This window comes from Patella vulgata, chromosome 6 (assembly GCF_932274485.2).
Source record: "Patella vulgata chromosome 6, xgPatVulg1.2, whole genome shotgun sequence".
NCBI classification, from domain to species: domain Eukaryota; kingdom Metazoa; phylum Mollusca; class Gastropoda; family Patellidae; genus Patella; species Patella vulgata.
This window is the reverse complement of record NC_065884.2, coordinates 34,172,520-34,195,285: the sequence shown is the minus strand read 5'-3', so window position 1 is coordinate 34,195,285 and position 22,766 is coordinate 34,172,520. Positions and strand designations below refer to the sequence as shown.

Genomic DNA, 22,766 nt, shown 5'->3' with positions numbered 1-22,766 from the left:
CTATCGCGTTCACAAGGTTTTCGGTAAAGAGTGTAACTCTGGGATGAAAAGTTACAGATCACTGGATATAGATAGAGTTCGTCCTTCCATGACCACAATTATTCACAACAGATTTGAAACAAATCCTTTACAGATTGTAGCCTCTTATCATCTTGACGAGGATTTTGACTGTCGATACGGTTCGTCCCCTCACGACTCCAGTGCGTCACACCCACCTTGAAAAAACATGTTAACAAGACGTTGAAGGAAGAATTTGGCCAACAAAGTGTTATAGTCAGAACATATATCCACAAACTGGTGATAGAAATACACTCAGAGAATTATCGATGGCCATTATCGCTTGCTTAGCCACGCTTAAACAGATACATTATGAGGCCGACGTTAATGCCACTGAGAACCTTCGTACTTTAATAAAGCGCTTACCAGACCCATTCATAGAGTCGTGGAAGAATAAAGTGACAGACATTAGAGAGAAAGGAGAAGTTCCATCTATTGGACACATTAGAAATGTCATGGAGGGGGTTTTACATAGGCTAAGCCTGTTCCCCAATCCCATTCTGACAACCTGAATAAAAATATTGTTTAAAAAAAAAAAAATGTCGCGTAAAAATGTCGTATTGTCGGGTTCAAATGTCGTGATGTCGGGTTGTCGCCCATCTTCCACACAATGTACAGTGTCGTAAAATGTCGTAATGTCGCGTAAAGATGTCGTATTAAAATGTCGTGATGTCGGCCATCATCCTGTACGGTATGATTATTTACACTGATCCTGGTGTTGGTCAAAAAAGTTCCCCGGGATTTTGTAGGGTGGTTTCTGCCTGTCGGTAGTGCAGGACAAACGTTCAGGCAACGAATAGTGTCTAGTTGTGTAGACGGGACAAAACACAGGCTCATGTGTACTGTTACATAATCACAGATTATCTGATGTTATAGACGCTTCCTGCCAACTTGACACCTGATCGCTATCGACATCCCTGGAGTTCTTGGTCTGTGATTATGTAACGATTAGTTAACCTTACCTTGTTGGCATGTCTTATTCAAACTTTCTTTGGTGATAAGCAAATGTTAAACCTGATATGATACATGATACATCAGCCAGATGTCTAATAAGATTCCTTTGTCTGGAAGGATTTATAAGCTCAGAGAAGAAATGAATCGACAGTCGGGTCCGGCCAGGACACGAAAGCTGAGGCCGTGGGCGCCTCGGCTCGGCACGAGACGGAACGATTGAGAGCGCCCGAGAGTTGGCACATTTATGTATATAATATGTTAGTAGAAGAATAAAAGTATTATGAGATGTTAAACTAGTCTTGTCATCTGAACCTGCTTTAAAGACACAATACTGTCACATATTAATTGGCGCCGTAGACCAGAGCAACGTGTAAAGTCCTAAACCACTAGAAGACCACAGGCCACAGCTATTAGTCTTCACGGGTAAGTCTTTTTCTAATCCTACCATGGCTACGGTAACAATGACATTAATGCTATGTATTATAATTTAACTGGGAAATCAGCAGTTTATCATCACGCTGTATTAAATATCATGGTGTAGTTACTAAATTTAATATATTGCCTTTCAAGCTAGTAGTGGAACAGTCCTTAACTATTTGTAGGAAAATGACTAAAACAAAATTGTATATATATTGTTTGTTTTACAATGGGTCATGTTGTTTTTAAAAGGTTATAGATTATAATTGGGTTTTTTTTAACACATATTTTGGCATTTAAAATTAGTATTAACAGGTTAATATCGAGATGTAAAATGTTTTGTGATTGTTTAACTAGAATTGGGTTAACAGTATCGTAATTTGAAATTTAACCCAATAACATTCACAAAGTATTAAACGCGTTTATCTTAAGATTTTTATTTGTTTTGTCTATACGTGTATATTACCCCAAATGTTAATGGGATGGCTCGATATTTACGGGAGAGATTTTATTCGTGTTTAACGTAGTACCCCAAATGTTAATGGGATGCCCCGATATTTACGGGAGAGATCTTTATTTGTGATACCCCAGATATTAATGGGATGGCCCGATATTTACGCGAGAGATTTTATTTGTGTTTTGTTTTTGACGTAGTACCCCAGATATTAATGGGATGCCCCGAAAGTTCGGGAGAGATTTTATTTATATTCTCAATAGAAATTGAGCCCGCGCTTAAAGTAGAGCGAACGTATTGGGTTTTTTTGTGTTGTGTTTAAAAATTATAGAGATAAACCGTTATTAATTTTGATAAGTTCTTTCAAAATATCTTATTGAAGATTGGTGAAATGTGTTCAGATCATTCATTATTCTTTATCTCGAGATAAAACAATGTGACATCCTAATTTTAATTGTCCATGTAAATAATAATGTAAATATCATTACATAGCTAACTTAAGTCTGTTCCACTTGCTTATTTGATTAACTATTAATTAAGTTCACTCCATGATATGATAAACAGATGATAAAACTTTCGCATGGGTGGCAGTTATAATACTCTTCATAGCACATGTCATAACGCACCGTTCCGACAAGGCGGTATGGAAAAGATAAGACTACCGGAAAACACCGACCCCTTGCTATTACGGAAAACTTATACAAGAAGAAGACGACGGAATAAAGGAAGAAGAAAAAAATGAATTTGTATCTTCGAGTGTGTGCGAACATTAGAATAGTTTTACAGTGGGTTTTTTTTTGTTTTTTATAATTATTAGTGATTGTGTGCGAACATTAGAATAGTTTTACAGTGGTTTTGTTATACTTAGTAACTTGATACTGATGAATTTCAACAAATTTTTTCTGGAAAGTCAAATAAATTTTAAAGTGTTTCTTACGATAGTAAGTAGTAAGAAGCCTTTAATTTCATAAAATTGTAAAGTCACATGGATCACGTGACTTTTGAGCATATAAAGATGAAAAACATGAAAAACACGTGCAAACACAAACTCGTGAGATCAATCGATGCAAGTTTGTTAAACTGAACACGTACACGTAACTTGAACTGGAAAAACAAATTAAAATTGTTATTTTCATCTTTGTTAGAAAATGCCGCGCCTTTCAAATGTAGAACGTCTACGCGCTATAGGTAGGCTCTATGCTGGTCTGTCTGTGGTCACTGTTGCAAGGGCCTTTAATTGGTCACGCCAGACAATAATTAATCTTAGAATGAGAGTGCTTCAAACTGGAACTATTGCCACGTGTGACGTCACTCCAGGAAGATCAAGCAATACGATTACGTCATCTTAGAAACAGATTTGTCACTGCAACCTCCACAAGTAGAGAGATGTTTGGTGGAAGGGTAACTGCACAAACTGTTCGAAATCGTTTGCAGGCTGCTGGTCTTCGAGCTCGGAGGCCCTATAATGGACCAATATTGACACCTCTGCATCGCCGTAACCGACTTGTGTGGGCCACAAGACACATAAGATTTACTCAAAGACAGTGGAATTCGGTTGTCTTTAGTGACGAATCTCGATTCACTTTGAGATTTGCCGATGGCAGGATCCGAGTGTACCGCAGACGAGGTGAACGTTACGCTCAAGTATGCGTCAGAGAAGTTGACCGATTTGGTGGCGGCAGCGTCATGGTTTGGGGTTCTTTTTGTGCACATGGACGTTCTCCTCTTGTTGTTGTCCAAGGGAACTTAAATGCTGTCCAGATCAGATTTTGCAACCTGTTCTTCTTCCGTTTATGCAGAGACATGGGCCTGGACTAACGTTTCAACAAGACAATGCTCGATCCCATACAGCAATTGCTACCCAGAATTTTTTAAGAAATGCCGGTGTCCAAGTCCTGGATTGGCCGTCGCTTAGCCCCGACCTTAATCCTATTGAACACATCTGGAACGAACTGGGTCGACGTGTTCGTCAGCAAGTGAATCCACCACTGACGTTGCAGGACCTTCAACATGCTCTTGCTGAGCAGTGGCGACGTCTTCCTCGGGTAGTGTTTACTAATGTTCTGAGATCCATGAGAAGACATTGTGTGGCAGTTCGAGACGCTAGAGGAGGCCACAACCGTTACTAAACACTTTATTCCGATTGTTCTCCAAGTCTGTGAATTTCATTTTGGGGGTACTGTGACATCACGAACGTTATCAATGTCAAGGACTTTCGGCGAGACGTATTCTTGCTTTCTGTTGATGTCAAGGTCGCCTGTACACAACATAACACTAAAATAGTTGTCTTCAACCAAATATTAAAAATCTAGTCCCAAAAATCCCGAGTGTCAAGTTTTTAATTTGGCTGGGTATATATGCGATTCCTGGAAGGCGTGTGTGTAAACAGTAAAATCATCTGCGACATAATTATGTGATTTCAATGTCTCGCGTGTATGAACACTTTAGTATATATTTGTGTACTTTTCAACCAGTGTTTTATTACTTCTCAACCAGTGTTTTATTCTTTTGCCATTTACATTTTTGTTGTTCATATAACTTTTAATCAGTGTATTGTTATTTTTCGTATTTTTGTTTATATATTAATTAGGGTAGTTACCATCGACTCCATTTATATTTAATTTTGTAATGGTCTTGAAAAGTTATTTCATATAATTCATAACTTTATTCAAAAAAAAGGGAAGGTATGTTACATAATCACAAATTATCTGATGTTCCTGCCAACTATCGACATCCCTGGAGTTCTTGGACTATGTGATTATGTAACGATTAGTTAACCTTACCTTGTTGGCATGTCTTATTCAAACTTCCTTTGGTGATAAGCAAATGTTAAACCTGATATGATACATGATACATCAGCCAGATGTCTAATAAGATTCCTTTGTCTGGAAGGATTTATAAGGTCAGAGAAGAAACGAATCGACAGTCGGGTCCAGCCAGGACACGAGAGCTGAGGCCGTGGGCGCCTCGGTTCGGCACGAGACGGAACGAGGGAGAGCGCCCGAGAGTTGGCACATTTATGCCAAGCTAGGACATGGCTCCCCCAACACGAGTTAATTAGTTAAACGAGTCTTAAGTTTTGTATATAATATGTTAGAAGAAGAATAAAAGTATTATGAGATGTTAAACTAGTCTTGTCATCTGAACCTGATATAAAGACACAATACTGTCACAGTATGGGGTGCACATAAAAGAACCCTTTACATTTGGAATTCGATGACGAAATGCCATTGTCAATAGAAAATTTCCGTCACAGAACTCTGCATAGCGTATGCCTATCTTCCATAGTCCGATTGCTGCAAAAAGTAGGAAAATTAAATGAAATGAAATGAGGTTTAACGTCCTACTGTGCAGAAATTTTCTAGGGACAGTGGCATTCCTCCATTGAATTCCAACTGTGAAGGTTTTTTATGAGTACGCCAATGTACACGGGCTTGTGTTTTGTCCCATCTGCACAACTAGACAATGTTCTTTGCCAGGCCCTTCGTTCTGTACTACCGACAGGGAGAAACCACACTGCAAAATCCTGGGGAACTTTCTTGACCAACACCCGGATCAGTGTACATAATCATACTGTATATTGAGAGGAAGATGGCCGACAACCCGACAATACATCACAACATTTTAGCCCGACAATACATTTTTTTACGCGACATTACGACATTTTTAATGTCGTGGGGTCGGGTGAAAATGTATTTGTGGGGCTAAAGTGTCGTGATGTATTGTCGGGTTGCACAATGTTGAAGTGAAATACCACTATGACAGAATCTTTATGGACCGACAAAATGAGAGATAGACCCCACCCCTCTCCCATCGAGACAATATCATATGACGAATCGTTATATGGTCACTAGATAGTTCTTGCAAAAATTATTCGTGCTTTCATCGCAAGAAAAAACCCTTACCTGGCGAGTGAAGACCCTTGAATGCTTTGATCATCGCCATTGACAATGATGCAACACACAGCCACTTCGTATTAGCATTCATACGTTTTACTTACCTAATTACCCACCAACGGATATTTAAGAGAATAATGATAGCATCTTAATGGGTTTTTTCTGACTGGGATTTTTCCCCTGGCTACAACATGACCACAAACGAAAGTACATGCTAGCTAACGTGCCAACGGTACCAATATAGGATTAAATCTGCAGTCGATAGATGTCAATAGTGTGTAATCCTGGGGCTAATAACTCCCATGTAAGTATATTTCAGCAAGTTGTGTAAATGGTGATCAGCTTCCATTGGACGAATGGTACAATGGACAGGTCGACACCAATAACCTATGTTTAGATACCAAATGACAGTTCTAGCATGCTTATGTGAAAACGTTATGACAGTTTATATGGTTGGGGGGGGGGGGGTGATGGCTGAATGGTTAGCACGTGCGCGCTGTATCATAAAGTCTGTCATTGAGTCAACTGGCGTGGTTTCGATTCCCCGGTGTACGTGACAAGGAGTAGGGGCGCCTGTCCAACCTCATGGGTTTTCTCCGGGTCCTCCGGTTTCCTCCCACTGCTAAAGACCCCTACGCGCAAGTGAATTATGGAAATAAAATTGAACCATATGTTAGTCCCGAAATGACCTACTTTGTGTCGAGTGGACGTTAAACCCCATTTCTCTCTGTATATATGGTTTGCTGGCTATTTGGCGACCATCTTATATATCACGATGCTATCGTGCGTTTTCCATAGTGGTTGGTTTTAATGGATTTGCTTAACCCCTAAAACATCGGTATAGACAGTAAAATTGCTGTAGTCAACGGCTGGGGATGGGGTAACTCTGAAACGAAGAGCTATGGAACGCTTAATAATATCGATAGGGTTCATCCTCTCAGGATTCAAATACTTCACATCAAATTTTTAAGAAAATATGTTAATATCTGTAGCAACTCTCACGTTCACAAGTTTTTTTTTTTAAAAAAAAATAAAAGGGGCCATAACACTGGTACGGAATATCGAGAGGGTTCGTCCGCTCATGACCACAATGCTTCACTCATAATTTGAAAAAGAAATCCGTCAATCAAGGTAAAGGAATTTTTTTAGAATTATGATTCCTTAACCCTGAAATATCATGTTTTGACAGTTATCCGTTAAAAATAGAAATAAGGGATATAGTGTTTACCTTTGGTAGTAAATCTAAGAATACTGCTAGTTCTAAAAGGGTAGGCGTTGGTATTGGGTTTACCTCCTGGAAATATAGAATTTTGATAACATTTTTTCGGATTTGTGCCATACAGGAAAATATGTATGCATGTATTTTAACCGAAGCATCTTGAACCAGGGGATCAATGGGATTCCATCCTGGATTATGTGGCGGCTTATATATGCTAAATGTGAAACGATTTCAAGTTTCCATAATTGGTAAATTTAGTGCTGGTGTGTGGTGAAGGGCCGGTGTAAATCCAGTGATGAACTCGCTTGGATCGTGGACTACGGTACGAATCATGAAGACGTTAATACAGTTATACGACGACAGGCAATTGACACGTTAGTTTTCATATTCTCATTGATAATCTAGTAATGTACCGATAGGTTTAGTTGGTGTGTGTTTATTATCCCCATTCTTTGGCGTTGTTTGTTCCTCCTCTACTGATGGTGTTAGGGATGTTCCTCGTGTTCTGGAAGATGTACGTGATGGGTTTGAAGACGGTGTGGTAAAGTTATTTCTGGGATCTGCAACAAAGACATTTCTACTGTTAGCAGATTATCAGGCGCAGAGTTCACAAAGCATTCTCGGACTTAATTTAAGAATTTACCCAACTTTCAATCACCGTTTATGAGAAATATCTTTGTCCCAGAAAAGCACATAAGTTTCGCATTGTTGTATTTGATACATTAAAAAGACAAAAGTTTTATAAAGGGCTATATTTTAGTTAAAATTAGGCGAACAATTTTGAGAAAATTCTATGAATGCTTCGTGAAATTGAGACCTAATCAGTATGGGCTTACATAATCGGATGATGCCCAACGTATACAAAAATCAACAAAAAGCGGCGGAACGATTTACCCAATACTACCCAATACCACGCAATACCACCTCAATACCACTTCAATATCACCACAATATTGCAGAAAAATTAAATGTTTGACAGTTATCACCCTTTACAAGCGATAAATAGATGTTAGATTGCTATTCAGATTAATCATCTTCTTTTGCGTTGCAGTTGGTTTCCAAGTCGACGAAATTAAAATAAGAAAAACAAGTATTTTGTTGTGTATATTTTAATCATTATATATAATAAACAACTATAGTATTAGTATATAAGATGGCCGTCAGACTATAAATAACTGTTTCAACCCCTCCATGGGTATCGTCAGGAGGTATGTCATTTAACAAAAACAGCTGCATATGTTTATATTTATTTTTTCTTTCAACTATTAAGTTATTGCATATTTATTTTTATTTTAAAATGAACGAAAGTGCACATGTTTATTACAAATGTGTAATGTTCTACTCGTATATACATTCCCCAATTAATCAACGGGATTAAGATTGTTGATTGGATAATCAAGTTCTGGTTTATTTATATTATCTCTCGATGAAACTGCTACCAAATAATACATTTGGAGATATTTTTTTGTCAATATTGGGTTTTAGCCTGTTTCTGTTATATATAAACCCTTCATGTAAATAAAGTAATTGAGCAAAAAGTGTCAATTATGATTGACGCCGGCTATAATATTGTTGTTGTTTATTACAAATACGCCGGCTATGATTATCAATCCGTATATATGTAACAGTCAATGTCTACAATCAGGCAATGTGTACAATGTCTGAAATATACCAGTCAATGTGTACATTGCCGGGTTAGGGTTACAAAGTCATTGCACACATTGCCTGATTGTAGACATTGACTGTAACATATACAGTGTTATCAATGTTAAACATATAATAGAGATAACGTTCACCAGATAACGTTCGCCGTGGTCAACAACAAAAACATGTCCAACGGCATTGCGGTAAATGCGCTGTGAAGTGTAAAAATGGAAATATATTTTGTGACACGTGTTTGAAATGGTACCACATAGATTGTGAAGGCATTTCAGATGTAGAATTAAAAGCCCTTTCTGCCAGCCCAAAAACATATATTTGTGAAATATGCAGAAGTTCTGGTGACAAGTTTGATTATCTCCTGGGAATAACACGACTGGGGAAGGTTTTGGGGTTTTTTCTCATGTATATATTAAATAAATGCATACTTACTTAAAGATACATTGTGGGAGATAAGATAAAGAGGTGGCAGTTCTCGCTATAATAGTTAAAACCTAGATAGTGTAAAGGTAATTTGCTGAAAATTTCAGTCAAATTGATCCACTATGAGCCGAGATAGAAGCGGGTGAAATTTTGGCATATTCTCGGTCATCATTACTAAAATCATTAATATAAACAGCATAGTCTCGATTAACCGCTTTTATTGATTTAATTATCAATAGCCGTTAGCGGCATATAGGAATCTAATCGAGCCAACATCGAAGGCTAGCCTTGACATCTAGAGTTTATTATGGTCTGGATAAGTTAATTAATGTCTAATTGATAATTTAGATAACATTTCAGGCCTAAAGAAAGACTTGTAATAAGCAGATTTTGCTCTTGCATAATGCATGTTTAACGGACGATGTTTTATTATTCAATTTACAAAATTGCATATTTATATTTATTTTGTCCAATATCGTGGATTTTCTCCGAGTTCTCCGGTTTCCTCTCACTGTTAAAGACCCCTACGCGCCAGCGAATTATTGAAATAAAATTGAACCACCAGGTTAGTCCAGAAATGAACTAGTTTCGGTCGAGTGAAGGGTAAGCGCTTGTAATTATTTTAATTCGCATATGTTTCTATTTATTTTTTCATGTCAATTATTAAGTTATTGCATATTTACTTGAATGATGTTTATTTAAACATTAACGAAATTGCACATGTTTATTACAAGTGTGTAATGCTCTACTCGTATATACATTCCTCCTGACTTGACAATTAATCAACGGGATTAAGATTGTTGATTGGCTAATCAAGTATGGTTTTGCTTCATCATCAAAGAAACCGACAGAGCTGTAAGTGTTTAAGCAGATTAGTGAAAGTAAGGCTTTTTATTTTATTTTCAGGCCGCAACTCACAGTGTTGACAAACTGAGAAGTGTCGCAGAAAGAAGGATGCTAATTCACAAAGAAAGGCGTGTCGATTTATCTCTTACAATAGTACCTAAAACGTTCCTTGTTGACGAAGTAGCTGACAAATTACTGCGGCAGTATACCAAAGAAACCAATGTCAATGCAGTAAAATCTACGGGCCATGTAAAGGGGATTGTCTATTCAATGCAGTCCAAACGCTGCTCATAGGGTGCGAATCTCTTTTAGTAGAGTTGAGATATCGCACTTGTTTGGAGATGGTTCTGAACCAAACAAACATAGAAAGTCATAAATTATTAATGAATCTTTTGAACTATAATATGAGTAATGGAACCAACGTATTTAGCGTTGACAACACGGTATACATTTTCATATTCCTTTTTTTTTTTACATTTTATATGTGATATCATTTTGAAAATAATAAAATTAACTGCCAAACGACTCGTTACCTCGTTGGGTAGCGCATTCGTGCGTAGAATTGTATATACTTAATACATATCGTTTTTAAAGGGTAATAAAATTAACTGCCAAACGACTCGTAATTTCAATTCTTATGTTATTCATATAAGCTATGTATTAAATCTTTGTTAATTTTATAAACTTATTTTAAACTTATGTTAATATTTTTCCATTCTTACATGGATGTATACTGAGCGCCATGGAAAACGCATCACTTTTTTTCCCCAAATATTTTATTACTAGGTGGTTTTGTATGTATAATATTATGCAATACTATGAACTATTGTTTCACACAATGCTCCCAAACGCAAAAAATATCGGCCCGTGTGGAAAAAAAAAATTGCACGAGATGCACATGAAAAAGCCAATATTCACGTGTAGCATTGTGTGTGAGCCCTTTAAAAACATGTTTTCAACTTAATGTGCAGTACATGAACTGTGAAACGTCAATCTGTCGTAATTTGTTGTTGGACTTGTGAAGGAATCGAGCTAGAGATGCCGAGACTTACTGAAAATCAACGGAATGAAGCCATGGGAATGTCCAGGGCTGGCATGTCTACACGTGTTATTGCCAGACACTTCAATTGTCATCAGTCCACTATTGTAAGGTTGGTGGAACGTGTTCGAGTTACTGGATCAACACGTGACCGTCAACGTCCTGGTCCACAACGCGTTACAACCCAGGCTCAAAACCGCTACATCCGGGTCACTCGTCTGCGTGACAGATTCCGCCCAGCGACTCGAACTGGTGCAGCAGTTGTCGGAAGACAAGGACCAGTAAGTGCCAACACCGTAAGACGTTGTCTAAGAGAAGTAGGACTCCGTGCACGACGACCTTATGTTGGAGCTATCCTCAGGGGTCATCACCGTCAGCGGCGTTTAATATGGGCCCAAGGACACCAGACATGGAGAAGAGTAGACTGGCAAAGTGTGCTCTTCAGTGATGAGAGTCGCTTTCATCTTTATCACGCTGATGGCCGTCAACGTGTGTGGAGACATCTTGGGGAACGTCTTGCACACTGCTGCGTCTTCGAAACGAATCGATGGGGCGGGGGAAGTGTAATGGTGTGGGGAGGCTTCATATTTCATCACCGTATGGACTACCTGGCTGCTAACAACATCAATGCCTTGGACTGGCCAGCCATGTCTCCGGATATGGCACCGATAGAACATGTCTGGGATGAGATTGGACGCCGTCTGTATAGGAGACCACAGATGCACACCATTGCTGCTTTAGAAGCTGCTCTTGTCCAAGAATGGAACAATTTGCCCCTGGCCTTCTTTCAAACATTGGTAAATTCCACGCGACGTCGCTGCACAGCGTGCGTAAGTGCCCGTGGAGGACACACGCGCTACTGACATCTGTGTCGTACTTTTGGTTTTGACCCCTCTGACTTTGTACCGTTGATTACAGATTAAACATCCATAAGTGTACAAATGTGTTGTTATAGATGTGTTCCCATTTGAATATTGTTCACAATAAGAAGCAAAATAAATAAGATATGTTTACAGGATCATTTTGTTATACGAAAAACTAAGTGATGCGTTTTCCATGGCGCTCAGTTATAATAATACAGTAGTTAATTATATATAATGATTAAAATATACAACAAAATACTTGTTTTTCTTATTTTAACTTTGTCGTCTTGGAAACCCACTGCAATTATAATTATATATAATGATTAAAATATACACAACAAAATACTTGTTTTTCTTATTTTGATTTCGGCGACTTGGAAACTAACTGCAGCGCAAAAGAAGATGATTAATCTGGATAGCAATCTAAAATCTAATTATCACTTGTAAAGGGAGATAACTGTCAAACATTTAATTTTTCTGCAAATTATCGATTATTCGTTGCAGTAATTAGGGTTCCACAATGCGTAGCTTGTGTGAAACACTATTGTTTTTGTTAAAATTATTATTATTATTAAGCTTTCATATGTATTACATATGAAAGCTTATTGTTTCTGTTAAGATTATTATTATTATTTTTTTTTTTTGTGTGTTTTTCCTGCAAATCTTATATCTCAGAATCTAACCGTGGGATCTTTCTGAAACTTTGACCTACCCCCCCCCCCCACCAAGAATGGGTGGTGGCTTTGGAATAGGTATATTTTCAAAACGTTTTACACATCCGAAATTACCGAATTTTACGAACGAATGCATTTGACCCACATTGCTGTAACTTTGTGATTTTTTTACCTATTTTACTAATTTTACTAATCTGCAATTTCGGATTTTCGAATTTCGAAAATTCGTCGCTGTGATTTCGAACCGAAAGTTAAAATTAACTTGACAACTTCTTTAGTAGTTGTACGATTTTCATGAAATTAAGAATGTAAGTAGATCTTACCAATAAAAGTTGAAAAATGCCATTAGAAATTTTCTGTATTATCTCCTGTATTTTTCCCAAAAATCGACGAAATATAGGTCCGATTGCCTTGAAATTGTATTTCTTTACTAGCTACGACACTACTGATTCGTACACAAAAAAAGGAGTTTGTAGCCCGAACTGGAAGTGCCACCATCTTGAAATGTGAAATATCGCTAAGGCTTTTTTGATATTTCACTTACAGACAAGGGAATTATATTTTCCAAATCCTTGAAGGAAAGCCCATTAAATGTAGACAGTAGAATTTTGATTTACGTCAACTGATGGACGCCATTTTGAATTGAAAATGAAAAATAGTGAAAAATCAATTTTAATGGACTTGAAAACATACACAATTGGTCGAGGCTTAGAGAATCTGTCTCCTATTACCGAAATTAATACATTTCAGGATAGCCTGGATCATGATCGAATGTTTGGTATTTGAATATTTCAAAAATTCAAATTTCGCCTTTGATGTTTGATGTGCCGACAAGGTTGTTTTCGAGTTTAGCTGGTTTTGACTTCGCGCATGCGCTACGCTGGAACCAACGGTACCATGAGTACTAAATTCCGGCGAGCAAATTTTCACGTTCGTACCTAGGTACCCTGAAAATTTCAAGGTGATACCTGCATTCGTTCAAGTCGTTTCTTCTTGTCACCTACCTTTTGTCGGGTTTTTTTCTAAGTGACACCGGCACCGATTGTCCGAAAACCATGAAATTTGGACACAATACGCCCATTACCACCCCGGACTCTGTGCCTTACTCCCATTTTGATCCGATTAAAAAAAAAGAGTTTTAGCAAAAAAACGATTTTCGGAATTTAATATTGGTTTTAACCCTGTAATACCCAGCATATCAGATATGCACACCTACATGATATAAATATTATTATAATCCCTATGAAATATTTTAATTATTTACTGCTATCATATGAATTATCACTTATTCCCAGTTAAATAAATATCGGTCACCGGGTGCAGCTGTACAACTTCAAGGACCCTGGCCTCAAGTCAATTTGTGGCTTCCATGAGGGGAAAAAGGTGGACTTTCGCCGTGACACCGGCACCGATTGTCCGAAAACCATGAAATTTAGAAACAATACGCCCATTACCCGGTCGAAAAAATTTGCTCATTCTTCAAAGTTATTATAATATTGTGTTATGACCGCCATCTTAGATACACCGTCATTTACCAAACCACTCCGAAATATACCCAAAATCCAAAAATCGACCATAATTTCTTTTGAATTCACGCCATTTACGGCTTCAGTAAGGGCGAAAAAAGAGGAATTTCGCCACGACACCGGCGCCGATTGTCCGAAAACACAATACGCCGATTACCACTCCGGACTCTGTGCCTTACTCCAATTTTGATCCGATTAAAAAAAAAGAGTTTTAGCAAAAAACCGATTTTCGCAATTTAATATTGGTTTTAATTAATTTTGAAATTGCAAATGCAAAGAGATTTTATCGCCTCTTCTGTATGTGATAGGTATTGGTACTATACACATTATCCTTAAAAGATAATTTTTTAAAATGTCCGTAACGATGTATCGACACTAGAAACCGAAATCGCCTATTATGACCTTTTTTGACTGCTGAGGCATCCTTCCGGTGGTCTAAATCTCTGGAATTTCTAGCGGTTGGCTGCGCCGCGATGATATTTATCACATATTAATAGGAGAAAATGCTCAGATATCAAGAACAATAAAAATTCGATATAATACGGCAATTTTTTAAGCAAAAAAACTTTGATGGGTGGAGGTGGGTTTTGAATTTATTTTGAACGTTCTCGGAATCCCACACTCTTCTATTTTTAATATGTGATAGCTAGAATCCTAAGGTACATTCTATGCAAATTTGAAGGCAATCGGACCACAGGAACGTTGCCTGGGCAGAGCAAATCAACCCGGTCGCGAAAATTTGCTCATTCTTCAAAGTTATTATAATATTGTGTTATGCCCGCCATCTTAGATACACCGTCACTTACCAAACCACTCCGAAATATAACCAAAATCCCCAAATCGACCATAATTTCCTTTGACTTCGCGCATGCGCCGCGCTGGAACCAAAGGTGCTATGACTACCAAATTCCGGCGAGGAACTTTTGACGTTGGTACCTAGGTGCCCTGAAAAATTCAAGGCGATACCTGAATTCGTTCAGGTCGTTTGTTCTTCACATGGTTCCTGCCGTTCGGCTTTTTCCGCCATTTACGGCTTCAGTAAGGGCGAAAAAGAGGAATTTCGCCACGACACCGGCGCCGATTGTCCGAAAACCATGAAATTTGGATACAATACGCTCATTACCACCCCGGACTCTGTGCCTAACTCCCATTTTGATCCGATTAAAAAAAAGAGTTTTAGCAAAAAACCGATTTTCGGAATTTAATATTGGTTTTAATTAATTTTGAAATTGCAAATGCAAAGAGATTTTATCGCATCTTGCATATGTGATAGGTATTGTTACTATACAAATTATCCTTAAAAGACAATTTTTTAAAATGACCGTAACGATGTATCGACAATAGAAACCGAAATCGCCTATTTTGACCTTTTTTGACTGCTGAGGCATTCTTTCCGGTGGTCCAAATCTCTGGAATTTCTAGCGGTTCGCTGCGCCGCGATGATATTTATCACATATTAATAGGAGAAAATGCTCAGATATCAAGAACAATAAAAATTCGATATGATACGGCAATTTTTTAAGCAAAAAAACTTTGATGGGAGGGGTGGGTTTTGAATTTATTTTGAACGTTCTCGGAATCCCACACTCTTCTATTTTTAATATGTGATAACTAGTATCCCAAGGTACATTCTGTACAAATTTGAAGGCAATCGGACCACAGGAACGTTGCCTGGGCAGAGCGAATCAACCCGGTCGTGAAAATTTGCTCATTCTTCAAAGTGATTATGATCGCTATGTTAGATCCATTTGAGTCCCCGATCCACCGTCACCTACCAAACCAATCCGAAATATACCCAAAATCCCAAAATCGACCATAATTTCCTTTTATTTCGCGCATGCGCCACACTGGTACCATAACTACCAAATTCCGGCGAGGAACTTTTCATCTTGGTACCTAGGAGCCCTGAAAAATTCAAGTCGATACCTGCATTCGTTGAGGTCGTTTGTTCTTCACACGGTTCCTGCCGTTCGAGTTTTTTCCGCCATTTACGGCTTTATTAAGGGCGAAAAAAGTGGAATTTCGCCACGACACCGGCGCCGAATTTCCGAAAACCATGAAATTTGGACACAATACGCCCATTACCACCCCGGACACTGTGCCTTACTCCCATTTTGATCCGATTTAAAAAACAAAGAGTTTTAGCAACAAAAAAGATTTTCGGAATTTAAATTTGGTTTTAATTATTTTTGAAATTGCAAATGCAGAGGGATCTTATCGCTTCTTCCGTATGTGATTGCTATTAGTACTATACACATTGTCCTTAAAAGACATTTTTTTAAAATGACCGCAACACTAAAAACCGAAATCGACTATTTTGACTTTATGATATATTAAATATTATATGCATGTGGTTAATTTTAAACGCCCACATTGAAATGTGGTCGTATATTGTCATCGCCCACGTCCGGCCGGCTAAAGTTAATATCCGATTACTTTAAATTTATACACAGTGTTTAAGGTCATGAGACGAAGAAGCCTACTGATTTTCAGCGATTTCCGATAATTACTGTCAGAGTTATGGCCCTTGATCAATTGAAAAAATCTTGTGGACGCTTTACAGGCTATATTTAGTATCCGATTGACTTTAAATTTATACACAGTGTTTAAGGTCATGAGATGAAGAAGCCAATTGATTTTCGTCGATTTCCGATAATTACTGTCAGAGTTATGGCCCTTCTTGTGGATGCTCTAGAGGCCAAAGTTAACGTCCGATTGACTTTAAATTTATACACAGTGGTTAAGGTCATGAGACGAAGTAGGCGATTGATTTTCAGCGATATCTGATATTTACTGCCAGAGTTGTGACCCCTGATAACTTCAAAATATCTTGTGGACGCTCTAGAGGCCGATTGACTTTAAATTTATGCGCAGTGTTTAAGGTCATGACACGAAGATGCCTACAGTATTGATTTTCAGCGATATCTGATATTTACTGTCATTTCCGATAATTACCGTCAGAGTTATTGCCCTTGATCACTTTAAAAAATCTTGTGGACGCTCTACAGGCTAAATTCAATATCCGATTGACTTTAAATTTATACAGTGTTTAAGGTCATGAGATGAAGAAGCCAATTGATTTTCAGCGATTTCCGATTGAATCCTTTGAAAATCACACCTAACTCTAAAACTAAAGGGAAGAAACGGGCCGGTTTACATTGAAGCAAAACTAATTCCTGTCCTGCGTACTCTGTATGTAATATACAGTTTTCTAAATATACCTTGGATGGTAGCCACAAGTCGACAATTTTTGTTTTGTATTTTTCCCATTTTGTTCATAAGGTAAATGTAATTTTTCAGATACCTGATGACATTAATACTTATTGTTTCAATAGATTCTAATAACCCCCTTTGCAGTTAATATGAAAGCTTTCATATCTGCTATGCAGATCTAGTTATTATTATTATATGTATTACATATGAAAGCTTATTGTTTCTGTTAAGATTATTATTAAGCTTTCATATGTATTACATATGAAAGCTTATTGTTTCTGTTAAGATTATTAAGCTTTCATATGTATTACATATGAAAGCTTATTGTTTCTGTTAAGATTATTATTATTAAGCTTTCATATGTATTACATATGAAAGCTTATTGTTTCTGTTAAGATTATTATTATTATTTTTTTTGTGTGTGTTTTTCCTGGAAATCTTATATCTCAGAATCTAACCGTGGGATCTTTCTGAAACTTTGACCTACCCCCCCCCCCCCAAGAATGGAATAGGTATGTTTTCAAAACGTTTTACACATCCGAAATCACCGAATTTTACGAACGAATGCATTTGACCTACATTGCTGTAACTTTGTGACTTTTTGACCTATTTTACTAAAAAAAAATTCTTTGAGTACCTTGAATCATTTACTTCAAATCTGCAATTTCGGATTTTTGAATTTCAAAAATTCGTCGCTGTGATTTCGAACCGGAAGTCAAAATCAACTTGACAACTTTTTTAATAGTTGCACGATTTACATAAAATTCAGTATGTAAGTAGATCTTAATGATACAACTTGAAAAATGTCATTAGAAATTGTCTGTATTATCTCCCCTTGATGAAATTAAGGATCAAAGTTTTAAAAAAAATCGACGAAATATAGGTCCGATTGCCTTGAAATTGTATTTCCTTACTAGTTACGACACTACTGATTCGTACACAAAAAATGGAGTTTGTAGCCCAAACCGGAAGTGCCACCATCTTGAAATGTGAAATATCGCTAAGGCTTTTTTGATATTTTACTTACAGACAAGGGGATTATATTTTCCAAATCCTTGAAGGAAACCCCATAAAATGTAGGCAGTAGAATTTTGATTTATGTCAACTGATGGACGCCATTTTGAATTGAAAATGAAAAATAGTGAAAAATCCACATTAATGGGCTTGAAAACATACACAATTGGTCGTGACTTAGAGAATGTGTCTCCTATTACCGAAATTACTACATTTCAGGATAGCCTGGATCACGGTCGAATGTTTGGTATTTGAATATTTCAAAAATTCGAATTTCTCCTTTGATGTTTTCCGTGCCGACAAGGTTGTTTTCGAGTTTAGCTGGTTTTGATTTCGCGCATGCGCTACATAGGAACCAACGGTACCATGAGTACTAAATTCCGGCGAGCAACTTTTCACGTTGGTACCTAGGTACCCTGAAAATTTCAAGGTGATACCTGCATTCGTTCAAGTCGTTTGTTCTTGTCACCTGGGATTTCGCCGTGACACCGGCACCGATTGTCCGAAAACCATGAAATTTGGACACAATACGCCCATTACCACCCCGGACTCTGCGCTTTACCCCCATTTTGATCCCATTAAAAAAAAAGAGTTTTAGCAAAAAAACGATTTTCGGAATTTAATATTGGTTTTAACCCTGTAATACCCAGACATGATATACATATTATTATAATCCCTATGAAATATTTTAATTATTTACTGCTATAATATGAATTATCACTTATTCCCCGTTAAATAAATATCGGTCACCGGGTGCAGCTGTACAACTTCAAAGACCCTGGCCTCAAGTCAATTTACGGCTTCCATGAGGGGAAAAAAGTGGAATTTCGCCGTGACACCGGCACCGATTGTCCGAAAACCATGAAATTTGGACACAATACGCCCATTACCACCCCGGACTCTTTGTTTTACCCCCATTTTGATCACATTAAAAAAAATGAGTTTTAGCAAAAAAACAATTTTCGGAATTTAATATTCGCCGTGACACCGGCACCGATTGTCCGAAAACCATGAAATTTGGACACAATACGCCCATTACCACCCCGGACTCTTTGCTTTACCCCCATTTTGATCACATTAAAAAAAAAAGTTTTAGCAAAAAAACAATTTTCGGAATTTAATATTGGTTTTAATTAATTTTGAAATTGCAAATGCAAAGAGATGTTATCGCCTCTTCCGTATGTGATAGGTATTAGTACTATACACATTATCCTTAAAAGACAATTTTTTAAAATGACCGCAACGATGTTTCGACACTAGAAACCGAAATCGCCTATTTTGACCTATTTTGACTGCTGGGGCATCTTTCCGTACGTGACAAGGAGTAGGTCGCCCGTCCAACCTGTGTGTTTTTTCAGGATTACCCGGTTTCCTCCCACCGCTAGACCCCTACGCGCAAGCGAATTATTGAAATAAAATTGAACAATACGTTAGTCCCGAAATGACCTAGTTTGTGTCGAGTGGTCGATCAACCCCATTTCGCTCTCTCAATTTTAGCACTCCTAACTCTAAAACTAAATGCAAGGAACGGGCCTATTTACAGAGGTCACAATTTTAACCCTGTAATACCCAGCATATCAGATATGCACACCTACATGATATACATATTATTATAATCCCTATGGGACATTTTAATTATTTACTGTTATAATATGAATTATCACTTATTCCCCGTTAAATAAATATCGGTCACCAAGTGCAGCTGTACAACTTCAAGGACCCTGGCCTCAAGTGCATGGGACCAACTCTACATTTTCTGAAATGTCAATAAAAGCCCTGGAATGATTTCATTTAAAAAAAATAATCAGAAAGTAAATCTATTTTTATTTATATGCTATTTGTTGCCAGAAAATATATTTTGTTACTAGTCTAATTCAAATTTAAAAATAAACAATATTTTTTCTGAAAATCAATGTCGAAATTTAGTGTATCATATATGATACAATGGGTCTGAGGCATATTTTATTGATATATAGAAATTAATGCAGTGTTCTCATTATGTGTTAAAAGAGTGCCAGAAATGTCTCAAAATTCAGCCATTTGTGTATTTAGTATATCAAGTATATGCGTGTATTACAAAGCTCTGATTTGTGTGATTTGTGTACACCCCCCACCCCCCCCCCCCTCCTCGTGTCACTATCATGTACATATCAATTCTGCTGCCAACCCACCCACGCGAACATGACTAAATTATGAAACATTGTCTAGTCGTTTGTATGTTGCGACAAAACGAGGCCAGCGTGGCTCATTTGTGCAGAACGGAAGGCCTTGCAAGGATTAGTGTCTAGTCGTTCGGATGGTTCGAAAACCCGAGGTCAAAGTGGTTCCCCGTTGGCAGTGGTGAAGTATGGAAGGCCTAGCAAGGATCTGTGTCTAGTCGTTTCGATGGGACGAAAAACGCCCGTCCCCTCGTTCATGGTACAAGGATTAGTGCCTAGTCGCTTGGATGGTATGCAAAACATAGGTCCCCGTTCTCTCCCTTTGTGCGTGGTTCTTGACCGAAGGCCCGACAACTAACTTTGCGTGCAGTTTTTTGGGTAGGACGAAAAATCGAAATCCTGTGTGCATATTGACGTGCACGAAAAATAACCCTTTGCATTTGGAATTTTATGCACCCACCCCACCCTCGAACAACTCTTAACATAACATTTTGTTTTCACTACCTACATTGTAAAATTTGTTTGATTTCAGATGACTTAGCCCCGGTTTTTCACAGTGAAAGATTTTGATGAAACTTGACATGCATGTTTATAACCCAAAGATATGGTTCCTTTCGATATTTGCGCATATCGAATCGTAACTTCATGAATTATGGTCCCTGATTGTAAGAAAAATCACTTTATATTTCGCGTGTTCTCTATCTATCTCTCGGAAATGGAATATGGAAATACACAAGCTACCTAGTGTATTACAGGGTGGTGGTGTTGGGGATGAGGTCTTCTATTTGCAATGATTTTTTGACTACAAAATATACGCTCTAACTCATTACTCAAACTACAGCAAAAAAAGCGGGACCGTAAACCCCATTTTATATATTCTTACAATAGCAACGTACTTCGGAATTAACTTAGAAATGGTTCCACTACTGATGTCTTCCGCCTTACTCCTGCCACAGTAGTGGCTTGTCCTACGGAGTTCCTTTCCGCAAGTTTTTTTCAGTCAAATGACTACAAAAAGGTTACTGGCCTATGTATAGCTCCCTTAATTTACACATAAACTGACCTAACTAAAACTGCACTGCACATATAATAAACCAATTCCCATTGAAATAAAGGTGAAGCCGTACCGCATAATTATATGATTTGATGAAACCCAACTGCTACCTGAAGTTTCTCGCCTATCGAAGTTATAATATCCGCCGGTGTCATGGCGGCTCGCACATTATAAGCATCATTGCTTTGAAAATGTAGAACGCATTAACACAAAGAAAAACTGATCGGTAACTAGTTTAGTGCTCCAGTCTTCACTATAATTTGTGATAGAATTACTTATTTAAAAAAAACTGAATGATGTAAAAATAAAAATGGTTGGAGTGCCCAAGTTTAGATTTGTCGTTGATTTCATAAAGATGTTAGGATATAGAACGTTAAATACTGTGTGATTCAACATGGCGGCCGAGGGGTTTAATATGATATAAGTACGAAATACATGTACATGTAGTACCAAATGGTTTATATGTATGAGAGTCAAGGTTTGGACTAAATGTCTTGGGGAAGTAGGAGGCGACTAGTATGTGCCTCTCTTTAGTGGACCGATGTGAGATTGCCCATTGTATTAACTGGACGGGTTGGCCTATTCACCTCCAGTTATGTGTCAATGTCAAATAAGCGGCTTCTTATCAACACGGTCGGCTCTGACCCGGTTTAATTCTACCTATCTCTCGTAGCTGAGAGAAAAAAAGATTTTTTAGCCGAGAGAATATCTTCCGTCAGAGTGGTTGTTGATTCATAGATTCTAATAACCCCTTTTGAAGTTTATATGAAAGCTTTGATATCTGCTATGCAGATCTAGTTATTATTATTATTATTATTTTTTTTTTTTTTTTTTTTTGTGTGTTTTTCCTGCAAATCTTATATCTCAGAATCTAAAACCGTGGGATCTTTCTGAAAGTGAAACATTGACCTACCCCACCCCCCAAGAATGGGTGGTGGCTTTGGAATTGGTATGTTTTCAAAACGTTTTACACATCCGAAATCACCGAATTTTACGAACGAATGCATTTGACCTACATTGCTGTAACTTTGTGACTTTTTGACCTATTTTACTAAAAAAAATTCTTTGAGTACCTTGAATCATTTACTTCAAATCTGCTATTTCGGATTTTCGAATTTCAAAAATTCGTCGCTGTGATTTCGAACCGGAAGTTAAAATCAACTTGACAACTTCTTTAATAGTAGCACGATTTTCATGAAATTCAGTATATAAGTAGATCTTACCGATACAACTTGAAAAATGTCATTAGAAATGTTCTGTATTATCTCCCCTTGATGAAATTAAGGATCAAAGTTTTAA

The 22,766-nt window shown here is 37.6% G+C and overlaps 1 protein-coding gene across 6 annotated transcripts in view; it reads right to left on the bottom strand.

Annotated features, from left to right (window-relative positions):
• The window catches only part of LOC126825410 (uncharacterized), a 186,140-nt gene that overhangs the window by 5,290 nt on the left and 158,084 nt on the right, over window positions 1–22,766 (bottom strand). For 5 of the 6 annotated variants that reach the window (XM_050555095.2, XM_050555093.2, XM_050555091.2 and 2 more), the window contains 2 exons: window positions 7,411–7,557; window positions 7,007–7,072 (listed from right to left, as the gene is read on the bottom strand). In XM_050555095.2, the coding sequence (XP_050411052.1) occupies window positions 7,007–7,072; window positions 7,411–7,557 (213 nt within the window). The remainder of the gene's footprint in view (window positions 1–7,006; window positions 7,073–7,410; window positions 7,558–22,766) is intronic. The other variant, XM_050555094.2, reaches the window with a different exon arrangement.